The 22,014-nt window shown below is 36.6% G+C and overlaps 2 protein-coding genes across 6 annotated transcripts in view; one reads left to right on the plus strand and one right to left on the minus strand.

Annotated features, from left to right (window-relative positions):
- The window catches only part of LOC117316605 (ATP-dependent RNA helicase DDX54-like), a 32,323-nt gene extending 27,405 nt beyond the window's left edge, over positions 1–4,918 (minus strand). The window contains exons 1-4 of the mRNA XM_033871272.1: positions 4,523–4,918; positions 3,186–3,297; positions 2,828–2,898; positions 279–467 (exon numbers count right to left, since the gene is read on the minus strand). Of these exons, the coding sequence (XP_033727163.1) occupies positions 279–467; positions 2,828–2,898; positions 3,186–3,297; positions 4,523–4,813 (663 nt within the window). The 5' untranslated portion in view covers positions 4,814–4,918. The remainder of the gene's footprint in view (positions 1–278; positions 468–2,827; positions 2,899–3,185; positions 3,298–4,522) is intronic.
- A 193-nt stretch (positions 4,919–5,111) lies between these two features.
- Positions 5,112–22,014, plus strand: part of LOC117316469 (mRNA-capping enzyme-like) — a 33,766-nt gene continuing 16,863 nt past the window's right edge. Inside the window, exons 1-12 of one of the 5 annotated variants that reach the window (XM_033871073.1) lie at positions 5,112–5,193; positions 6,253–6,367; positions 6,947–7,056; positions 7,849–7,955; positions 9,559–9,647; positions 10,153–10,228; positions 10,969–10,999; positions 14,780–14,888; positions 15,697–15,794; positions 16,912–17,015; positions 21,215–21,316; positions 21,758–21,893. In XM_033871073.1, the coding sequence (XP_033726964.1) occupies positions 6,325–6,367; positions 6,947–7,056; positions 7,849–7,955; positions 9,559–9,647; positions 10,153–10,228; positions 10,969–10,999; positions 14,780–14,888; positions 15,697–15,794; positions 16,912–17,015; positions 21,215–21,316; positions 21,758–21,893 (1,005 nt within the window). In that variant the 5' untranslated portion in view covers positions 5,112–5,193; positions 6,253–6,324. Of the gene's footprint in view, positions 5,241–6,252; positions 6,368–6,946; positions 7,057–7,848; positions 7,956–8,089; positions 8,229–9,558; positions 9,648–10,152; positions 10,229–10,968; positions 11,000–14,779; positions 14,889–15,696; positions 15,795–16,911; positions 17,016–21,214; positions 21,317–21,757; positions 21,894–22,014 lie in introns of those variants that run through there. The other 4 variants (XM_033871071.1, XM_033871072.1, XM_033871069.1 and 1 more) reach the window with 4 other exon arrangements.

Below are 22,014 nucleotides of genomic sequence, written 5' to 3' on the forward strand. Positions count from 1 at the left end.
CTGTTACAATAGTAAATTACTTATAATCAAAAATAGCTGTAACAATAGTAAGTTACTTATAATAAAAGATACCTGTTTCAATAGTAAGTTACTTATAATAAAAGATACCTGTTACAATAGTAAATTACTTATAATCAAAAATAGCTGTAACAATAGTAAGTTACTTATAATAAAAGATACCTGTTACAATAGTAAGTTACTTATAATCAAAAATATCTGTAACAATAGTAAATTACTTATCCCCCAAATACCTCTGGTCTATATTGTATATTTCTTACCTCTTTGGTGAATTTTAGAGTCTGTAGGGCCAGTTCCCTTGTAGGGGACAATATAAGGGCTCTAGCTCCAGATTTAGCAGTGTGCATTTTGAGCTTCTCAAACATCGGGAGAAGAAATGCCGCTGTCTTTCCACTTCCTGTCCTTGCCATGGCAACTACGTCTTTCCCCTCGAGGATCAGCGGAATAGTCTGAAAATTATTTATATTATATGTATATACAGGAAAAACAATGTTTCACAAAAACATAACACATGCATTTAAAGTTCAGCAAGGGCTCCGTTGTGTGGCAATATATCCCCCATTATCATTAAGAAGCCCATATTACCGAGATTGATGTTTGACATTTGGACTTCAAAATCAAGTGAGTATTATATACATCATACACATCAACCTCCATATTTGCTGGACTAACAGAAATGAAAATATCTGCATAAAACTCTTTTGTTAGATTTAATTTGATTTGTTTTATTTAAACCCTAAATACCGCCACTAGTAACCAGGGTCATAGTCAGAGATCATGTCTGACCTTGACCTTTGGAACCATCCAGTGACCTTGATCTTTGGACAGTTGACTTCTCATAATGTCATACTGAAATGTTCATTTATTAATAATAGTGAAAAGATACAATACTGGACCTAGACCTTTGACCTGGTGACCTTGACCCTTTGTCAGTTGACTCCTTGTTTAATTCTGACCAATTATTTGCTTCAACGTTTCATAACAAAATGTTTATCAATGAAAAGATACAAAATTTGACCTTGACCTCTGCCCTGGTTACCTTGACCCTTAGTCAGTTGACTCCTTGTTTAATTCTGACCAATCAATTGCTTCATAGTGTCATAACATAATGAAAAGATCCAAAATTTTACCATGACCTCAACCATTGCATCTAATGACCTTGAGCCTTGGGCTTGATCATTTTACCCCAATGTGTGTATTTTTGTGCAAATTTCATGCAAATCAATCACTCAATACTAAGTTATCAGCCAAGACCAAGATTTGTGGAGGGACAGCTGGCCAAACAGACAAAAGATTACTACAAAATGACAATGATTTTCAATTCTTATTAACAGTGACCTTGACCTTTCTTACATGCTCTTTAGGAATAAGCATAAATAATACCTACATATATACTAGGAGTGACTGAGGATGCATCAATTACCCTTGGACATTGCTCCCTAGTGGTGTCATGGTAAAGAGTTGGTGTATCTAGTAGGATACAACAGTTACCCTTGGACATTGCTCCCTAGTGGTGTCATGGTAAAGAGTTGGTGTATCTAGTAGGATACAACAGTTACCCTTGGACATTGCTCCCTAGTGGTGTCCTGGTAAAGAGTTGGTGTATCTAGTAGGATACAATAATTACGTATATACCCTTGGACATTGCTCCCTAGTGGTGTCATGGTAAAGAGTTGGTGTATCTAGTAGGATACAACAGTTACCCTTGGACATTGCTCCCTAGTGGTGTCATGGTAAAGAGTTGGTGTATCTAGTAGGATACAACAGTTACCCTTGGACATTGCTCCCTAGTGGTGTCATGGTAAAGAGTTGGTGTATCTAGTAGGATACAACAGTTACCCTTGGACATTGCTCCTCAGAGGTGTCATGGTAAAGAGTTGGTGTATCTAGTAGGATACAACAGTTACCCTTGGACATTGCTCCCTAGTGGTGTCATGGTAAAGAGTTGGTGTATCTAGTAGGATACAACAGTTACCCTTGGACATTGCTCCCTAATTGGTGTCATGGTAAAGAGTTGGTGTATCTAGTAGGATACAATAATTACCCTTGGACATTGCTCCCTAGTGGTGTCATGGTAAAGAGTTGGTGTATCTAGTAGGATACAACAGTTACCCTTGGACATTGCTCCCTAGTGGTGTCATGGTAAAGAGTTGGTGTATCTAGTAGGATACAACAGTTACCCTTGGACATTGCTCCTCAGAGGTGTTATGGTAAAGAGTTGGTGTATCTAGTAGGATACAACAGTTACCCTTGGACATTGCTCCCTAGTGGTGTCATGGTAAAGAGTTGGTGTATCTAGTAGGATACAACAGTTACCCTTGGACATTGCTCCCTAGTGGTGTCATGGTAAAGAGTTGGTGTATCTAGTAGGATACAATAATTACCCTTGGACATTGCTCCCTAGTGGTGTCATGGTAAAGAGTTGGTGTCGTCTCTAGTAGGATACAATAATAACCCTTGGACATTACTCCCTAGTGGTGTCATGGTAAAGAGTTCGTGTATCTAGTAGGATACAACAGTTACCCTTGGACATTGCTCCCTAGTGGTGTCAAGGTAAAGAGTTGGTTTATCTAGTAGGATACAACAGTTACCCTTGGACATTGCTCCCTAGTGGTGTCAAGGTAAAGAGTTGGTTTATCCAGTAGTATTCTGATTGTTTCCAGATTAAAGTGTGATTGACAGTTGAAATAGAGTGTTACTGGGCTGTCTTTGTGTAACGGATATCTTACCTCCCTCTGTATGAGTGTTGTATCTTACCTTCCTCTGTATGGGAGTCGGTATTGTGTAAACATCAGAATGGATATCTTACCTTCCTCTGTATGGGTGTCGGTATTTTATAGCCTTTTCGTATGATGCCTGTATAGACTTGATGACAGAAACCTGCATAAAATCAAAAAATTCCTTTAATATTATAAGAATATTCCTGAACCCTTATTGTTTGGTTTTTAGTGTTTTTAATAAGGACAAGAGAAAACCTGTGTGGTCATTTATATTTGTAAAAGCACAAGAAATATTGAGACTGATACTCCAAGAAATGTCCTTGTTTTTTCGTAACTCTTACAAGGATTCAAGAGACATTAGGGATACTTGTCAAAGATATGAAGACAAATAAGAGTTCAAAAATGAAATGGTTAAATAAATGGTGGACATTAGTCAGTGTATTTTACCCATCGATTGAAAGCCTCCAGATTTCTTCTTTTTCCTGTTTTGCTGTGTGACCAGTTTCCGAGTCTCCTGTATCTCTCTTTCGCTATCTGATGAGTCATCATCTTCTTGTAGCTGGAAAGAAAGAGTATCCAATGATGTCATTCCAAACTAAGTTTTTTAAGGGAATTCCCATAATGAGTGTATATTGTGTTAGACATTGTATGCATCAAACATCACAGGTCGATTGTATAATGTCATCCACGCCATGATGTATTACAGACATTGTATGTATCTAACATATAACAGGTTGATTGGAAAGTACATAACGTCATCCACACAATTTACATGCGTCTTGATAAAGGAACGGATTGCCTAAAAAATTGGACAATTTACTTTGTCTGTACTGTATATACACGACCAATTAACATATGTTAAGACTGATCAGAAAATGTGTCTGTCAAAAATATATGTATACATGTATTGTGATATATATAATTATAAGCTTTGGATGTTTCTGGCTAGCTATAGGCGCCCAGCAGTGCTAAGTGGATATAGTAACATGATTAATAATGATAATTTTGTTGGAGAATTAGTCATGGCATGGGGAGTGATTGCAAATGGTATCAAGACTCCCCTAGTCATGATTCAAGGAAACATCCTGGTCGCCCGTTATAGAGATCAAGGTCTAACACCACTTGTTGCTCCTCTAGTACAGCATGTGCAACGTTAACACAACTGATGTTTCAGGAGGACCCCCATGCCTGGCTAAACAGCACTAGCACTAATCCTAGACTCCATAAAGCCCTGAACTCTCCCCAACTGAACTTTTATGGGACGACCATGCCAGTTGGACGGAAGAATAAGACATATATAGGCCAAGCGCTTCAATCAACTTTGGTGCTGGATGAGGAATGGAACCATATATACTCATGAGGAGGGTCAATACCCTGATCAATTCAATGCACAAATGAGTCTGTGCAACCACTGCAGATTATGAGAGACATAAACAAAAAAATAATATTTATGTGCCCTGAACACTGTCCATTTTGAGTGGGGTACCCTTGGATCAACATAAAATTTTCATCGATGCCAGAGTGGCTCCGTATCTTGCAATTACCCAATTATTCCATTTCCCTATCTTTCAATTATCCTTTTATATTTTATAATATATATTTTTTATTTCGTATAGTAAACCGGGCAATTTCTTATTGTTTCTTTTTCCATTCAGTACATATTTTATAGCTAGTATTGTACGCGATCAAAGGAATATACACACAATTTCGAAAAAACTGATCATATAGATTGATGAATCTTCATGAGGGCATTTTATTCTATATGATAACTGTAAATTCATCACCTTATATTTTGTTAGTGCATCGGACACCTCTTCAAAATCAGAACCGTCGTCAGATTCCTCCATTTTGCCTTTTGACTTCCACGACACTTTCTTGGTCTTTTTCTGTTTAGACTCCTGGTCATCTGTGTCTCTTTTCCGAAAGTTAGGTTTAAATTTAGAAGGAACATTTTTCTTGTTGGGAGTTGCGGGTCCAGCTTTCTTGTTCTTAGCATTTATTGTACTAGATCTACCTTTCTTCTTTCCCGGATCTGAGATAGGTTTTCTCTTCTTTAATCTATGATGTCTTGCCATTGTAAATGTTTAAACCAATAAATACTAAAAATAACACAGTGTATTCAATGGGTTGCTTTTCCCTTTTCCCGTAAAATATCTCGTGTAGCTTATATGAGCGCGGCCATCTTTCTTTTTGAAATATCGTTCAACTCTCGTTATTATTGTTATTGTTTAAAACAAAGTAAATATGTTTAAAATTTAAACTCTCTTATCTAAGATGTTTCTTTGTGCTCTTCAATATAAAAGTAAAACTATTTTTTAATTTCAACATAATAATAATTTTCGAATTCTCTTGGACATTATCTTCCTTCAAATAAAGGAATCCAAGGTGTTCCGATGGTTATTGACTTCCTGTACAAGAAATCGAAGTTGTGGATATCCGATTCCGAGTACAATATGCAAGTAGCACCTTCGTGATATCACCATTGTATGGGAGTCGCACATGGTAGTTAAAACGGATTAATTAATCCAATGACATTTTCATTGTTGAAAAGGATAGAACCAAAAATACGTCTTGCACATTCTGAAATTAATAATTATCATATGTTGGTTTATTGCCAGATACAGCGTCACTCATAACTTCTGACCGAACACTGGGACTCGGTTTTGGAATTAGTAAATTAGCAGAGCACTTAGCCGAAATCCAGTGATCACCACATAAATTCTATTAAATACTTTTACGTTAAGAAAAGATACTACCAGTCAAACAGATCGGGAAAATTTGTGTTAGCAATTGTAGACAAGGTTTTCTCATTAGAAGAAATTTAAAAGTAGACTCAACATTCATAAAAGAGGATGCCTTCTTGGCTCTGGTTAGATCATCTCTAGAATATGCCTGCAGTGTATGGGACCCCTACACAAAGCCCAACAAACACCAGAGCCCAGTTGTTTAAAAGGCGATAAAGGCTAATCACATTTCAGTAACAATAACTAAATAATAATAATAAATAATTTCTGGTAATACAAACTTGACAAAATTTTATAAAACTCTTTACCATTCCTTAGCCTCTTCCTTCTTGTCTGTATTAATGAATACATATTCACAGGTTTTTAGTAAAGGAAAAATAAAAAAATTCTCTAATCACCTTTTGAACAACTGGGACCAGATAGAAATGGTACAGTATAGGACAATCAGCTTTGATGATATAATCACTAAATGACAAAGGAACATGTCCAGTCTCTGTGAAATGCTGGTTAGACTGGGTCAACCCTCTAGAAAAGCCATGCAGGAATATATGTGCCTGTGTACTTTCACAAGATGGTACATGACCAAAATGCCATATTATATCCAAAGATATATTGACGTATATTTTTCGCACTAAGCATGCCCACCACTCTTTCCCTGGTTCCATCGATATGTAAAACAACGATTATAAAACATGTACCATGACAGATTGGAATTTCCTACCTCCCAGAAATGGGGCTTATTTAGGGATAAATTTTGATATATTTTTCAGGTCATGATGAACCTTATCAACTGAAACAAAGAAACCAAACATGAGCAAGAAGTTTGGTGGCCCACCTCCCAGATGGGTCAACTGTCCCCGGAAAGGAACACTTATACATTGTACAGTATTTATCATGGTGCTAATATATAAAAGCTCGTAACAAATGCACTGTAAAAAATTACTTGATCAGGAAAAGTACTTTTGACAGGTCAGTTGTGCAGCTGGAATCCAGTGGACAACCTTTTTCTTAACATGGGCTCTGCAACCGTATTCACTTACTTATACAAGTAAAATAATGATAGAATATTTCTGAAATTTTACTTAAAATGATTTCAATTGATTAACAAATATTAAACTGTCAGATCAGCATTGTTTGATTCTTACATTTGTATTAACCCGTGGGTTTTATATAGTTGTTTATTACATTTTTACCAGTGAAATACCAAAATTATTCACTAGTGAGTCCAATGAAAAATATCACATTTTCTGATTTGACCAATAAAAACACTTCTTACAAACAACAATTGTGGTAATTAAAAGCTGACCTAACATATTTTGCTATAAAAATGTAATAAACAGAATATTTAATGGTATCTTCAGTAATACCAAATATGTTTCAGTCTTGCAGCTAATATTTGATATTTTTCACTCGTGTATAGATTTCTAGTTCACACTTCATGTATATTTTTTCTTTCTTTTTCAGCAAAGTTTTTACCATTCAAAACTATGCTTGATGATAAGTATGATGAGCAGATACCTGAATACAGCCGGTTCAGCCCAGATCTTCTCTTTGCCTCCTTAAAAAACATGAAAGTAAGTTTGTTGTGTATATTCAAAATTATAATGTATTGATGGATGGAAATTGAAATGAGGTGATTTCAGTTTTCAATTATGGAGGGGAAAAAGATTCTCATCCCTTTAGTTGTGACGAAATTTTGATTTTTTTTTTCACTTTTAAATCTCTTTTTATTTCGACTTTTCCTTTACATTTTACATAATACTACATATCTAAAACATGGTATTCTTAAATTATAGAAATTTTACATGAGTGAATCTATGATGGACGACTTGATAAAGTAATGTATTATTGATAGTTTGATCCTATGTTTCATATGTATACCGGTATGTATGTATACCATTTAAGTTCTGATATAGAAACCAATTATGTTAATTAGCAATTAATTAGTTAAGTTATTCAAAAAACAAATATTGTGATTTACAATTGAGCCAGATTGTATCGATAATGGTGGTTGAGCTATCACAGTGAATGTGCATGAATGGCCAACAGGCAGCCATCTTGGATTTTAACAGTTGAATTTTTGTTGTTGATAGATTTCAGATGTTTTTTTTAAGATCTTTCTTATACTTCATATCTAGGTTCCCCACATTATCAAATAATCAGGAGAGAAAGACCAATCTTTTATCAGACTGGTAAAGATCATTCAATGGCAGGTGCCAAGATCCCTCTGGAATCTTTTGTTCATGAATGATTTAATATATGTCATTAGGATTTCACATACAATTTAGGATACATTCTTTTTCTTAATTGTTTTAGAGATATTTGAAACTTAATACTATTTGAATATTTTGTTTGTGTTGATGTAGTTGAAGATGGGCCTGCTGATCGACCTGACAAACACGAACAGATTCTACAATAAAGATGAGATAGAGAAGAATCACGACTGTAAATATGTTAAACTCCAGTGTAGGGGGTAAGTGTCTTTATGATAAACTCCAGTGTAGGGGGTAAGTGTCTTTATGATAAACTCCAGTGTAGGGGGGTAAGTGTCTTTATGATAAACTCCAGTGTAGGGGGTAAGTGTGTTTATGTTAAACTCCAGTGTAGGGGGTAAGTGTGTTTATGATAAACTCCAGTGTAGGGGGTAAGTGTCTTTATGATAAACTCCAGTGTAGGGGGTAAGTGTCTTTATGATAAACTCCAGTGTAGGGGGTAAGTGTCTTTATGTTAAACTCCAGTGTAGGGGGTAAGTGTCTTTATGATAAACTCCAGTGTAGGGGGTAAGTGTCTTTATGATAGACTCCATTGTAGGGGGTAAGTGTCTTTATGATAAACTCCAGTGTAGGGGGTAAGTGTCTTTATGATAAACTCCAGTGTAGGGGGTAAGTGTGTTTATGATAAACTCCAGTGTAGGGGGTAAGTGTGTTTATGATAAACTCCAGTGTAGGGGGTAAGTGTCTTTATGATAAACTCCATTGTAGGGGGTAAGTGTCTTTATGATAAACTCCATTGTAGGGGGTAAGTGTCTTTATGTTAAACTACAGTGTAGGGGGTAAGTGTCTTTATGATAAACTCCAGTGTAGGGGGTAAGTGTCTTTATGATAAACTCCAGTGTAGGGGGTAGGTGTCTTTATGATAAACTCCAGTGTGGGGGGTAAGTGTCAAATCATACTTATTTATTTTTATTGATGTCAAATTCATCTTCATTGTCCATTATTTAGTGTATTTATGATCATCTTCATTGTCCATTATTTAGTGTATTTATGATCATCTTCATTGTCCATTATTTAGTGTATTTATGATCATCTTCATTGTCCATTATTTAGTGTATTTATGATCATCTTCATTGTCCATTATTTAGTGTATTTATGATCATCTTCATTGTCCATTATTTAGTGTATTTGTGATCATCTTCATTGTCCATTATTTAGTGTATTGATGATCATCTTCATTGTCCATTATTTAGTGTATTTATGATCATCTTCATTGTCCATTATTTAGTGTATTTATGATCATCTTCATTGTCCATTATTTAGTGTATTTATGATCATCTTCATTGTCCATTATTTAGTGTATTTATGATCATCTTCATTGTCCATTATTTAGTGTATTTATGATCATCTTCATTGTCCATTATTTAGTGTATTTATGATCATCTTCATTGTCCATTATTTAGTGGATTCATTTTACACAGCCTTAAGTAAATCACTTATATTTTGTGTGGAATTTATTTTGGTGTTAATACGTTAGGATTGTCTTTCACAAATTGAAAACCTTCACGATTATTTGTATGAAAATAAACGTTTGGATGGCGACCAACCTCTGGGTTAGTGTACCAAAATAAGGGTCTTACAGAGCCCACGACTTTAATAGCTCATCATTCACAAATTTAAATCTTTTCTAGATCAGTGTTCGCAAAATCTTGTATTCGCGAATATTTATAAAGAGATCAGTTCGCGAAATCCAAGTGATTTACAGTAACAAATTACAGAAAATATAGACTGTAGGCTGTACTAACAAATGGTTAATTCTTTATACTACATATTGTTTTAACAATCATGTGAATTTGTCTTCAGTCACGGAGAAACACCTGCTAGTGAACAAGTGGATGCTTTCAACAACCTGTGTCACCATTTTATATCTCAAAAACCACTGGAAATCATTGGTAAGATATATTGTGTTCCACCTATAGCTAATAAGCACACCTGTCCCTATAAACACACCCCAACCTTTTAATTGGAAATTGGTAAGATATACCGTATTCCACCTAATTATGACTTGTTTATGGTGTAATGAAGAAGTTTGTATGATACTATTGTTAAACATTTCACTGACAGGGAACCTGAATGACTTGTTTATGGTGTTATAAAGAAGCTTGTATGATACTGTTGTTTCCTACAGATGTAAACGTTTCACTGACAGGGAATGATTTGTTTACAGTGTTATGAAGTGAATGTTATTGTGTTATGTACAGGTGTACAATGTTATTGTGTTATGTACAGGTGTACAATGTTATTGTGTTATGTACAGGTGTACAATGTTATTGTGTTATGTACAGGTGTACAATGTTATTGTGTTATGTACAGGTGTACAATGTTATTGTGTTATGTACAGGTGTACAATGTTATTGTGTTATGTACAGGTGTACAATGTTATTGTGTTATGTACAGGTGTACACTGTACTCATGGCTTCAACAGGACGGGCTTCCTCATCTCCGCTTACCTGGTGGAAAAATTATCCTGGAGGTCAGTTCTTACTTTTTCAACTTGTCATTGATGTCAAGGTCACAGATATTAGAGTCCTATAATCACTCACAATTTGGAAATAATCAAATTTCTCAGTGATCCAAATGAACAACAATTAAGAATTGAACTGCTTTCAGTTGGAAGTTATGGGCTGATGAATGCCAACTGGACAAAGGCAAATTTAATGAAGCGCGCTAGCGCTTCGTGTTGAATTTGCCTTTGTCCAGTTGGCATTCATCAGCCCATAACTTCCAACTGAAAGCAGTTCAATGCTTATATTTACATTTGGCAACGATTTTTAAAGACTATATCCAGGAATTTTGCTTCTACGATGAATGAACAAATTATTATCGTCAAAGACGGAACAGCCTTTTCAACAGCCATCTTTTGTTATCGCCGACGTTACAATTATGACGTCATAATCAAGATTAGGAAGTTATGGACTCGTAACCTTCAAGTGAGCTTGGTTAAGCTATATAGTGGGGCTGCAGTGTAAATGTAAATATTTAAAAATAAATAGTTTGAATTCTCTTTATCCAACAACACATCTATGAATAGGCCTGCTTTCTTGTCCTTAACATTAACATTAAGTGTGGTCCTGGGATTATTACAGGATAAATTCAGCAAATAAATCACTCTGATGTAGGTTTTTGTTATATCTTTATGTGTGAGAAAGTTATACAAAGTTATCATGACCAGCTATGATTGATATAAATTTTTTGTTTTTATTTTGGTTTCAGTATAGAGGCAGCAGTGGCTACATTCGCCCAGGTAAGTACCACGTAGATAACTAAACTAACATGTAAAGAACAGCTTAAAATTAGGATTGGAATGTTGAGATACATTCTAATGAATAGATGCTCTTTCTCACTACATTACATGAACATCTAATGACATCATACAATCTCGTTCTAGTGACCTTTGTTATCTCAAGATTTCACTATCAGGTGAAATTGTCAATTTTTCAATTTGTCATCGATCCCACCCATTCGTCACATTGTGCATTTGAAGCGAACAATTTCAGTACAGCATGTATATAGCTATTTACTGCATTGGACGAAATGACTTGCAACAAATTTGACAGATTATGCAAGCTATGCACTTTACTCATGCTATTTCGCACTTGCGAATTTCAATTCCACGATTCTTTAAGTAGTAATTTGATTTGTTAATCCAAAAGGTCATCCTGATGTGACCCGCTTATGCAATGTCGTTAGTAGTGAGAATGACCATCTAGATTTTAATTAGATTGGTTAAGATGTTTGATAATTAGAATAGAAAGTAACTTGGAGATTAAATGATAAAACATTGCTGTACGATAAAATCTACTCTCACTGATATAATAGTACTCGTAGCCCTATAAATGGCATTTCTGTTGATATTATTGATATAGAATATAAAATGAAAATAAAATTGATGATAACACTATTATTGTGATAATTCACAATGAGAATATATAAATCTATAGACTTAGTCTATGATATGCCGTGAACGGCCAAACGGTCAAACTGACACAGCGTGAAACACCTCCGTATAATAACAGTTTGGCATTGTAGACTGGCGAGTGCCGTGACGCACCGCTGCACATCACTTTCGGGACGGGTTGACATGAGCCAACTTACTGTGTCCTGTCGGCTCGTCACATATATTCACAACACTACATTTGTATCATCAAAATTATGTAAAGATTATTACAGTTCTGAAATTGTGATTGAAATTTTGAATGTAATGTTTGATAGACCTCACATTGATATTTGTGTAATGTTTGATAGACCTCACATTGATATTTATGTAATGTATGACAGACCTCACATTGATATTTGTGTAATGTTTGACAGACCTCACATTGATATTTGTGTAATGTATGACAGACCTCACATTGATATTTGTGTAATGTTTGACAGACCTCACATTGATATTTGTGTAATGTTTGACAGACCTCACATTGATATTTGTGTAATGTTTGACAGACCTCACATTGATATTTGTGTAATGTATGACAGACCTCACATTGATATTTGTGTAATGTTTGACAGACCTCACATTGATATTTGTGTAATGTATGACAGACCTCACATTGATATTTGTGTAATGTTTGACAGACCTCACATTGATATTTGTGTAATGTTTGACAGACCTCACATTGATATTTGTGTAATGTTTGACAGACCTCACATTGATATTTGTGTAATGTTTGACAGACCTCACATTGATATTTGTGTAATGTTTGACAGACCTCACATTGATATTTGTGATTGTAATGTATGACAGACCTCACATTGATATTTGTGATTGTAATGTATGACAGACCTCACATTGATATTTGTGTAATGTTTGACAGACCTCACATTGATATTTGTGTAATGTTTGACAGACCTCACATTGATATTTGTGATTGTAATGTTTGACAGACCTCACATTGATATTTGTGTAATGTATGACAGACCTCACATTGATATTTGTGTAATGTTTGACAGACCTCACATTGATATTTGTGTAATGTTTGACAGACCTCACATTGATATTTGTGATTGTAATGTTTGACAGACCTCACATTGATATTTGTGATTGTAATGTTTGACAGACCTCACATTGATATTTGTGTAATGTTTGACAGACCTCACATTGATATTTGTGATTGTAATGTTTGACAGACCTCACATTGATATTTGTGTAATGTTTGACAGACCTCACATTGATATTTGTGATTGTAATGTTTGACAGACCTCACATTGATATTTGTGTAATGTATGACAGACCTCACATTGATATTTGTGTAATGTTTGACAGACCTCACATTGATATTTGTGATTGTAATGTTTGACAGACCTCACATTGATATTTGTGATTGTAATGTTTGACAGACCTCACATTGATATTTGTGATTGTAATGTTTGACAGACCTCACATTGATATTTGTGATTGTAATGTTTGACAGACCTCACATTGATATTTGTGATTGTAATGTTTGACAGACCTCACATTGATATTTGTGTAATGTATGACAGACCTCACATTGATATTTGTGTAATGTTTGACAGACCTCACATTGATATTTGTGTAATGTTTGACAGACCTCACATTGATATTTGTGTAATGTATGACAGACCTCACATTGATATTTGTGATTGTAATGTTTGACAGACCTCACATTGATATTTGTGATTGTAATGTTTGACAGACCTCACATTGATATTTGTGTAATGTATGACAGACCTCACATTGATATTTGTGTAATGTATGACAGACCTCACATTGATATTTGTGTAATGTTTGACAGACCTCACATTGATATTTGTGTAATGTTTGACAGACCTCACATTGATATTTGTGTAATGTTTGACAGACCTCACATTGATATTTGTGTAATGTATGACAGACCTCACATTGATATATGTGTAATGTATGACAGACCTCACATTGATATTTGTGATTGTAATGTTTGACAGACCTCACATTGATATTTGTGATTGTAATGTTTGACAGACCTCACATTGATATTTGTGTAATGTTTGACAGACCTCACATTGATATTTGTGATTGTAATGTTTGACAGACCTCACATTGATATTTGTGTAATGTATGACAGACCTCACATTGATATTTGTGATTGTAATGTTTGACAGACCTCACATTGATATTTGTGTAATGTTTGACAGACCTCACATTGATATTTGTGATTGTAATGTTTGACAGACCTCACATTGATATTTGTGTAATGTTGGACAGACCTCACATTGATATTTGTGATTGTAATGTTTGACAGACCTCACATTGATATTTATGATTGTAATGTTTGACAGACCTCACATTGATATTTGTGTAATGTTTGACAGACCTCACATTGATATTTGTGTAATGTATGACAGACCTCACATTGATATTTGTGTAATGTTTGACAGACCTCACATTGATATTTGTGTAATGTTTGACAGACCTCACATTGATATTTGTGTAATGTTTGACAGACCTCACATTGATATTTATGATTGTAATGTTTGACAGACCTCACATTGATATTTGTGTAATGTATGACAGACCTCACATTGATATTTATGATTGTAATGTTTGACAGACCTCACATTGATATTTGTGTAATGTTTGACAGACCTCACATTGATATTTGTGTAATGTTTGACAGACCTCACATTGATATTTGTGTAATGTTTGACAGACCTCACATTGATATTTGTGTAATGTTTGACAGACCTCACATTGATATTTGTGATTGTAATGTTTGACAGACCTCACATTGATATTTGTGTAATGTATGACAGACCTCACATTGATATTTGTGTAATGTTTGACAGACCTCACATTGATATTTGTGTAATGTATGACAGACCTCACATTGATATTTGTGATTGTAATGTTTGACAGACCTCACATTGATATTTGTGTAATGTATGACAGACCTCACATTGATATTTGTGTAATGTTTGACAGACCTCACATTGATATTTGTGATTGTAATGTTTGACAGACCTCACATTGATATTTGTGATTGTAATGTTTGACAGACCTCACATTGATATTTGTGATTGTTTATAGGCGCGACCGCCGGGTATCTATAAACAAGACTACCTGGAGGAGTTGTTTACTCGGTACGGCGAGAAGGAGGACACGCCCCCTGCCCCCATCCTACCAGATTGGTGTGATGGTAAGGTACAAATTTACATACATTTAACAGTAATTCAGTGGATCCCGCTGATTATAATATGCTACTTTCCAGAAAAAAAAAGATTACAATAAGCAAGCAAGCAATTAATTTGTACCCCCCTTGAAACGGAAGTTGGGCCCATTACGACTGTAAGTCCTACAACTAAGTGTAAAAATAGATGAAAAGTGTGGAAATAAATTTATATAAAGATCATGTAACGGCTGATGGAAAAAATATTCAACTAATTGATTATTAATTGATATAGATGTCGATACATTTATATCATGTCATCAACAGTACGGCACAATGTCGTAACATATTTCTACTTTCACTTTCAATATCTGTCAGAAATTACATTGTACTGGAATTGGAGAATTATTGTAATCCATCATTCAGTTGAACTGATCAGTATTTGATTTAAATGTTACACCATGTAACCAAATTTGTCCAATTTACCTTCTTCTCATGACCTGCAGTCATACAAAGTCAGCTTTTTCTGAAAAACTCATATTTCAGTGAATATATTGGCCTATTTTGATATTAGTAAATAGAATTATATGTTTTTGTATATGAATCTAAATTCAGTATTGTTTATTCAAAATAAATTGGTCTGAAGGCATATTTACGACAATCGTGTTAAGGTAGGAACCATTTCCTGTGCCACATGTTAATGGACATCAAAATTGATTTCCACTGAAAACTTTGAAGTTGAAATTGGAAGGATTTCTCTAGCAACGTCTCATCATAGGGTGAATATATGATAAGGTGTGGTTTTCTTAGTTATTTATAGATTTGTCTCTATTGTCAGAATCTGATGATCAGGATGACAATGGAAATGCTATAAACGGAGAGAATTCAGCACAGGGCGGAGGGTTTAAAGGACGGCGAAGAGAATTCGTCAAAAAGGTAAACGGACAGGACTTACCGTATAATTTGTACAAATCATGTTTCTAAAGGCAGGAAAATAGAAATATTCTGTGATATTGTACATATTATCTTTTGACTTCGTCTCAAATGACCTATTGCAATGGCCTTTTGCCCAGCACCGTCCGTCGTAAAAAAAATTCAATTTCAACTTCTTATCAATAAACAAGAAGCCCAGAATCATGTATTTGACCAATAGCATGCTGGGATAAGGACTACAAAGTTTGTTCAAATCAATAAACTTGACCTACTTTCAAGGTCACAGGGGTCATATATGTTAAAATATTTAAATGACTTCTCAATAACAAGAATCTCAGGGTCATGATATTGGGACAGTGGCATGCTTTGATAACAAACTAAAAAGTTTGTTCAATTGAATGACCTTGACCTACCTTCAAGGTCATACTGGTAATGTGTGTTAACTTTTTAGCTTAAAAACAAACAAAACATGAACTATCAGTAGGTTTTTCAGAACTCATGGGCCTCTTGTTAATGTTTATTTCGCTGAAACTTGGTTGTTTAAGAATGTGTAACACTAATCAATAAAGGGCTACTCCATTAAAATATCTACCTGACCCAAGGAATCCAAAATAAATCACTTCTATCCATGGTTGGATTTCTTTCCTATAAGTTCTAGTAATTTATTCAATAACTTCTATGGGTGATACCCCTTACCAAAACCTGGAGTCCTGGGGTAGGATAAATGTTTTACTGCAGGACTCAAAGTGGCGCCTATTTTAGTGGCCATGGCGCCTTAAATTCACCATTGGCGACCAGTTATTGACCTATAAGGCGCCTGCATGGCCACTAAAAAATTGTGCAGATTTGCGAGTTGATTAATCTTTCAAAGGTTGCAGTCAACACTAAAATGATGTTAACAATTGAAAAGTTACAGAGATGTTAAACTGAACTAAAGAATTAAAAGATTTTCTTTTAGAGTTAAAACAACTTGGGTACTTTGGTGACTAACCTAGAGTTTAAGACTTGGTAGCCAAATAGGCCACCTGGTAAAAATATCCACTTTGAGCCCTGTATTGAAATAGCCCTAACATATTTCTACCAGTTTGTATGTTTGATCCATATGGAACCGGTGTTGTAGGATGCCAAGTTTATGGAGGGCGTAAAAGGCGTATCTCAGCTACGTTTACAGCCCAAGCTAGCCGAGGTTCAGCGACGCTGCCAGGTCATGTGTGGATGGAACAGGTAAGGGTCTTACAGTAAGAGGAAAGGTAAGGGTCTTACAGTAATAGGTAAGGTAAGGGTCTTACAGTAACAGGAAAGGGTCTTACAGTAACAGGTAAGGGTCTTACAGTAACAGGAAAGGTAAGGGTCTTACAGTAACAGGTAAGGGTCTTACAGTAAGAGGAAAGGTAAGGGTCTTACAGTAAGAGGAAAGGTAAGGGTCTTACAGTAAGAGGAAAGGTAAGGGTCTTACAGTAACAGGAAAGGTAAGGGTCTTACAGTAACAGGAAAGGTAAGGGTCTTACAGTAACAGGACAGGTAAGGGTCTTACAGTAACAGGACAGGTAAGGGTCTTACAGTAACAGGAAAGGTAAGGGTCTTACAGTAACAGGACAGGTAAGGGTCTTACAGTAACAGGTAAGGTAAGGGTCTTACAGTAACAGGAAAGGTAAGGGTCTTACAGTAATAGGTAAGGGTCTTACAGTAACAGGTAAGGGTCTTACAGTAACAGGACAGGTAAGGGTCTTACAGTAACAGGTAAGGGTCTTACAGTAAGAGGAAAGGTAAGGGTCTTACAGTAACAGGTAAGGGTCTTACAGTAAGAGGAAAGGTAAGGGTCTTACAGTAACAGGTAAGGTAAGGGTCTTACAGTAACAGGAAAGGTAAGGGTCTTACAGTAACAGGAAAGGTAAGGGTCTTACAGTAACAGGAAAAGTAAGGGTCTTACAGTAACAGGAAAGGTAAGAGTAACAGGAAAGGTAAGGGTCTTACAGTAACAGGAAAGGTAAGGGTCTTACAGTAACAGGACAGGTAAGGGTCTTACAGTAACAGGACAGGTAAGGGTCTTACAGTAACAGGAAAGGTAAGGGTCTAACAGTAACAGGACAGGTAAGGGTCTTACAGTAACAGGTAAGGGTCTTACAGTAACAGGAAAGGTAAGGGTCTTACAGTAACAGGAAAGGTAAGGGTCTTACAGTAACAGGAAAGGTAAGGGTCTTACAGTAACAGGACAGGTAAGGGTCTTACAGTAACAGGACAGGTAAGGGTCTTACAGTAACAGGAAAGGTAAGGGTCTTACAGTAACAGGACAGGTAAGGGTCTTACAGTAACAGGTAAGGGTCTTACAGTAACAGGAAAGGTAAGGGTCTTACAGTAACAGGACAGGTAAGGGTCTTACAGTAACAGGAAAGGTAAGGGTCTTACAGTAACAGGAAAGGTAAGGGTCTTACAGTAACAGGTAAGGGTCTTACAGTAACAGGAAAGGTAATGGTCTTACAGTAACAGGTAAGGGTCTTACAGTAACAGGTAAGGGTCTTACAGTAACAGGAAAGGTAAGGGTCTTACAGTAACAGGACAGGTAAGGGTCTTACAGTAACAGGTAAGGGTCTTACAGTAACAGGAAAGGTAAGGGTCTTACAGTAACAGGAAAGGTAAGGGTCTTACAGTAACAGGACAGGTAAGGGTCTTACAGTAACAGGACAGGTAAGGGTCTTACAGTAACAGGAAAGGTAAGGGTCTTACAGCAACAGGTAAGGGTCTTACAGTAACAGGAAAGGTAAGGGTCTTACAGTAGCAGGACAGGTAAGGGTCTTACAGTAACAGGTAAGGGTCTTACAGTAACAGGAAAGGTAAGGGTCTTACAGCAACAGGTAAGGGTCTTACAGTAACGGGAAAGGTAAGGGTCTTACAGTAACAGGAAAGGGTCTTACAGTAACAGGTAAGTGTCTTACAGTAACAGGACAGGTAAGTGTCTTACAGTAACAGGTAAGGGTCTTACAGTAACAGTAACAGGTAAGGGTCTTACAGTAACAGGAAAGGTAAGGGTCTTACAGTAACAGGAAAGGTAAGGGTCTTACAGTAACAGGTAAGGGTCTTACAGTAACAGGAAAGGTAAGGGTCTTACAGCAACAGGTAAGGGTCTTACAGTAACGGGAAAGGTAAGGGTCTTACAGTAACAGGAAAGGTAAGGGTCTTACAGTAACAGGAAAGGTAAGGGTCTTACAGTAACAGGACAGGTAAGGGTCTTACAGTAACAGGAAAGGGTCTTACAGTAACAGGTAAGGGTCTTACAGTAACAGGACAGGTAAGGGTCTTACAGTAACAGGACAGGTAAGGGTCTTACAGTAACAGGAAAGGTAAGGGTCTTACAGTAACAGGAAAGGTAAGGGTCTTACAGTAACAGGTAAGGGTCTTACAGTAACAGGTAAGGGTCTTACAGTAACAGCACAGGTAAGGGTCTTACAGTAACAGGAAAGGTAAGGGTCTTACAGTAACAGGTAAGGGTCTTACAGTAACAGGACAGGTAAGGGTCTTACAGTAACAGGACAGGTAAGGGTCTTACAGTAACAGGACAGGTAAGGGTCTTACAGTAACAGGACAGGTAAGGGTCTTACAGTAACAGGTAAGGTAAGGGTCTTACAGTAACAGGTAAGGTAAGGGTCTTACAGTAACAGGAAAGGTAAGGGTCTTACAGTAACAGGAAAGGTAAGGGTCTTACAGTAACAGGAAAGGTAAGGGTCTTACAGTAACAGGAAAGGTAAGGGTCTTACAGTAACAGGACAGGTAAGGGTCTTACAGTAACAGGTAAGGTAAGGGTCTTACAGTAACAGGAAAGGTAAGGGTCTTACAGTAACAGGAAAGGTAAGGGTCTTACAGTAATAGGTAAGGGTCTTACAGTAACAGGAAAGGTAAGGGTCTTACAGTAACAGGTAAGGGTCTTACAGTAACAGGAAAGGTAAGGGTCTTACAGTAACAGGACAGGTAAGGGTCTTACAGTAACAGGACAGGTAAGGGTCTTACAGTAACAGGACAGGTAAGGGTCTTACAGTAACAGGTAAGGGTCTTACAGTAACAGGAAAGGTAAGGGTCTTACAGTAACAGGTAAGGGTCTTACAGTAACAGGAAAGGTAAGGGTCTTACAGTAACAGGTAAGGGTCTTACAGTAACAGGAAAGGTAAGGGTCTTACAGTAACAGGAAAGGTAAGGGTCTTACAGTAACAGGTAAGGGTCTTACAGTAACAGGTAAGGGTCTTACAGTAACAGGTTAGGGTCTTACAGTAACAGGTAAGGGTCTTACAGTAACAGGAAAGGTAAGGGTCTTACAGTAATAGGTAAGGGTCTTACAGTAACAGGTAAGGGTCTTACAGTAACAGGAAAGGTAAGGGTCTTACAGTAATAGGTAAGGGTCTTACAGTAACAGGTAAGGGTCTTACAGTAACAGAAAAGGTAAGGGTCTTACAGTAACAGGAAAGGGTCTTACAGTAACAGGTAAGGGTCTTACAGTAACAGCACAGGTAAGGGTCTTACAGTAACAGCACAGGTAAGGGTCTTACAGTAACAGCACAGGTAAGGGTCTTACAGTAACAGCACAGGTAAGGGTCTTACAGTAACAGCACAGGTAAGGGTCTTACAGTAACAGCACAGGTAAGGGTCTTACAGTAACAGGAAAGGTAAGGGTCTTACAGTAACAGGACAGGTAAGGGTCTTACAGTAACAGGAAAGGTAAGGGTCTTACAGTAACAGGTAAGGTAAGGGTCTTACAGTAACAGGACAGGTAAGGGTCTTACAGTAACAGGACAGGTAAGGGTCTTACAGTAACAGGAAAGGTAAGGGTCTTACAGTAACAGGAAAGGTAAGGGTCTTACAGTAACAGGACAGGTAAGGGTCTTACAGTAACAGGTAAGGGTCTTACAGTAACAGGACAGGTAAGGGTCTTACAGTTACAGGTAAGGGTCTTACAGTAACAGGACAGGTAAGGGTCTTACAGTAACAGGTAAGGGTCTTACAGTAACAGGACAGGTAAGGGTCTTACAGTAACAGGACAGGTAAGGGTCCTACAGTAACAGGTAAGGGTCTTACAGTAACAGGTAAGGGTCTTACAGTAACAGGAAAGAGTGCAGATCTCACAAATAAGGTTCAAGGGTCAAATTTCAGAGAAAAAAAATCAAGGATTACATGTAATGGTCAGATCTCTTGTGTACGGTTCAGGAGTTGGATCTCGTATACGGGTCAGGGGTCAGATCTCGTATATACGGGTCAGGGGTCAGATCTCGTATATACGGGTCAGGGGTCAGATCTTTTTTTGCTGTGTATACAGTTTATCACATTTCTGTCTGATAAATATTAGTCTATATTAAGACTACTCTATTGTATGTGATATGATATCTGATATTAGTATATTAAAAATCAACATCGCACCATTGTTATTATTCTATTTTCAGTTCTGGCTTTCCTGGTTCACAGCCGGTTTCCATGGATATAAAAAACCTGGCATTTGTCCAGAAAAAGCCATACAAAGTCAGCTGGAAGGCTGACGGAACAAGGTATTTAGCAGAGTTCAGAGTTTGATAATTAAAAGTTAAACAGTTGAAGCAGTCATCTTGAAGTCAATGGGGTCAAGAAAAATTTCTCAAGTATTTGAGGTAACCAAGTATATTGTAATCAAATGACCTATTGTGATTGCCTTTTGTCCAGCTTTGACTGTTGTCCGTCACCAACAATTTACATTTTGATTCTTCTCAGTAACCAAGAGGCCCAGGCCATGATATTGGGCCAGTAGTATGGTGGGATGGAGGGCTACAAAGTTTGTTCAATTCAATGACCTTGACTTTCTTTCACAGGGGTCAAATGTGTTAAAATCTTGCCAAATAAAGAGAATTTTTATCTTTAAGTGCGAGGTGGATCTTCCCACTGGCTATTTACAGTGTAAACTTGGTAACAATTTTATACAGAAGTTTTTATCAACTGTTCTAACTTAAATACAGATACATGATGCTGATAGACGGGAAGAATGAGGTGTTTATGTTTGACCGAGACAATACCGTATTTCATGTTCCGAATCTCGAGTTTCCACGCCGAAAAGACCCGAAGATGAGCATCAAAGACAGTCTGCTGGACGGGGTAAGTGTATTCTACCGGCTCTCTCCCCAGTCGATGTATGGTATTGTATCAGGACGGGGTAAGTGTATTCTACCGACTCTCTCCCCAGTCGATGTATGGTATTGTATCAGGACGGGTTAAG

This window comes from Pecten maximus, chromosome 18 (assembly GCF_902652985.1).
Source record: "Pecten maximus chromosome 18, xPecMax1.1, whole genome shotgun sequence".
NCBI classification, from domain to species: Eukaryota; Metazoa; Mollusca; class Bivalvia; order Pectinida; family Pectinidae; genus Pecten; species Pecten maximus.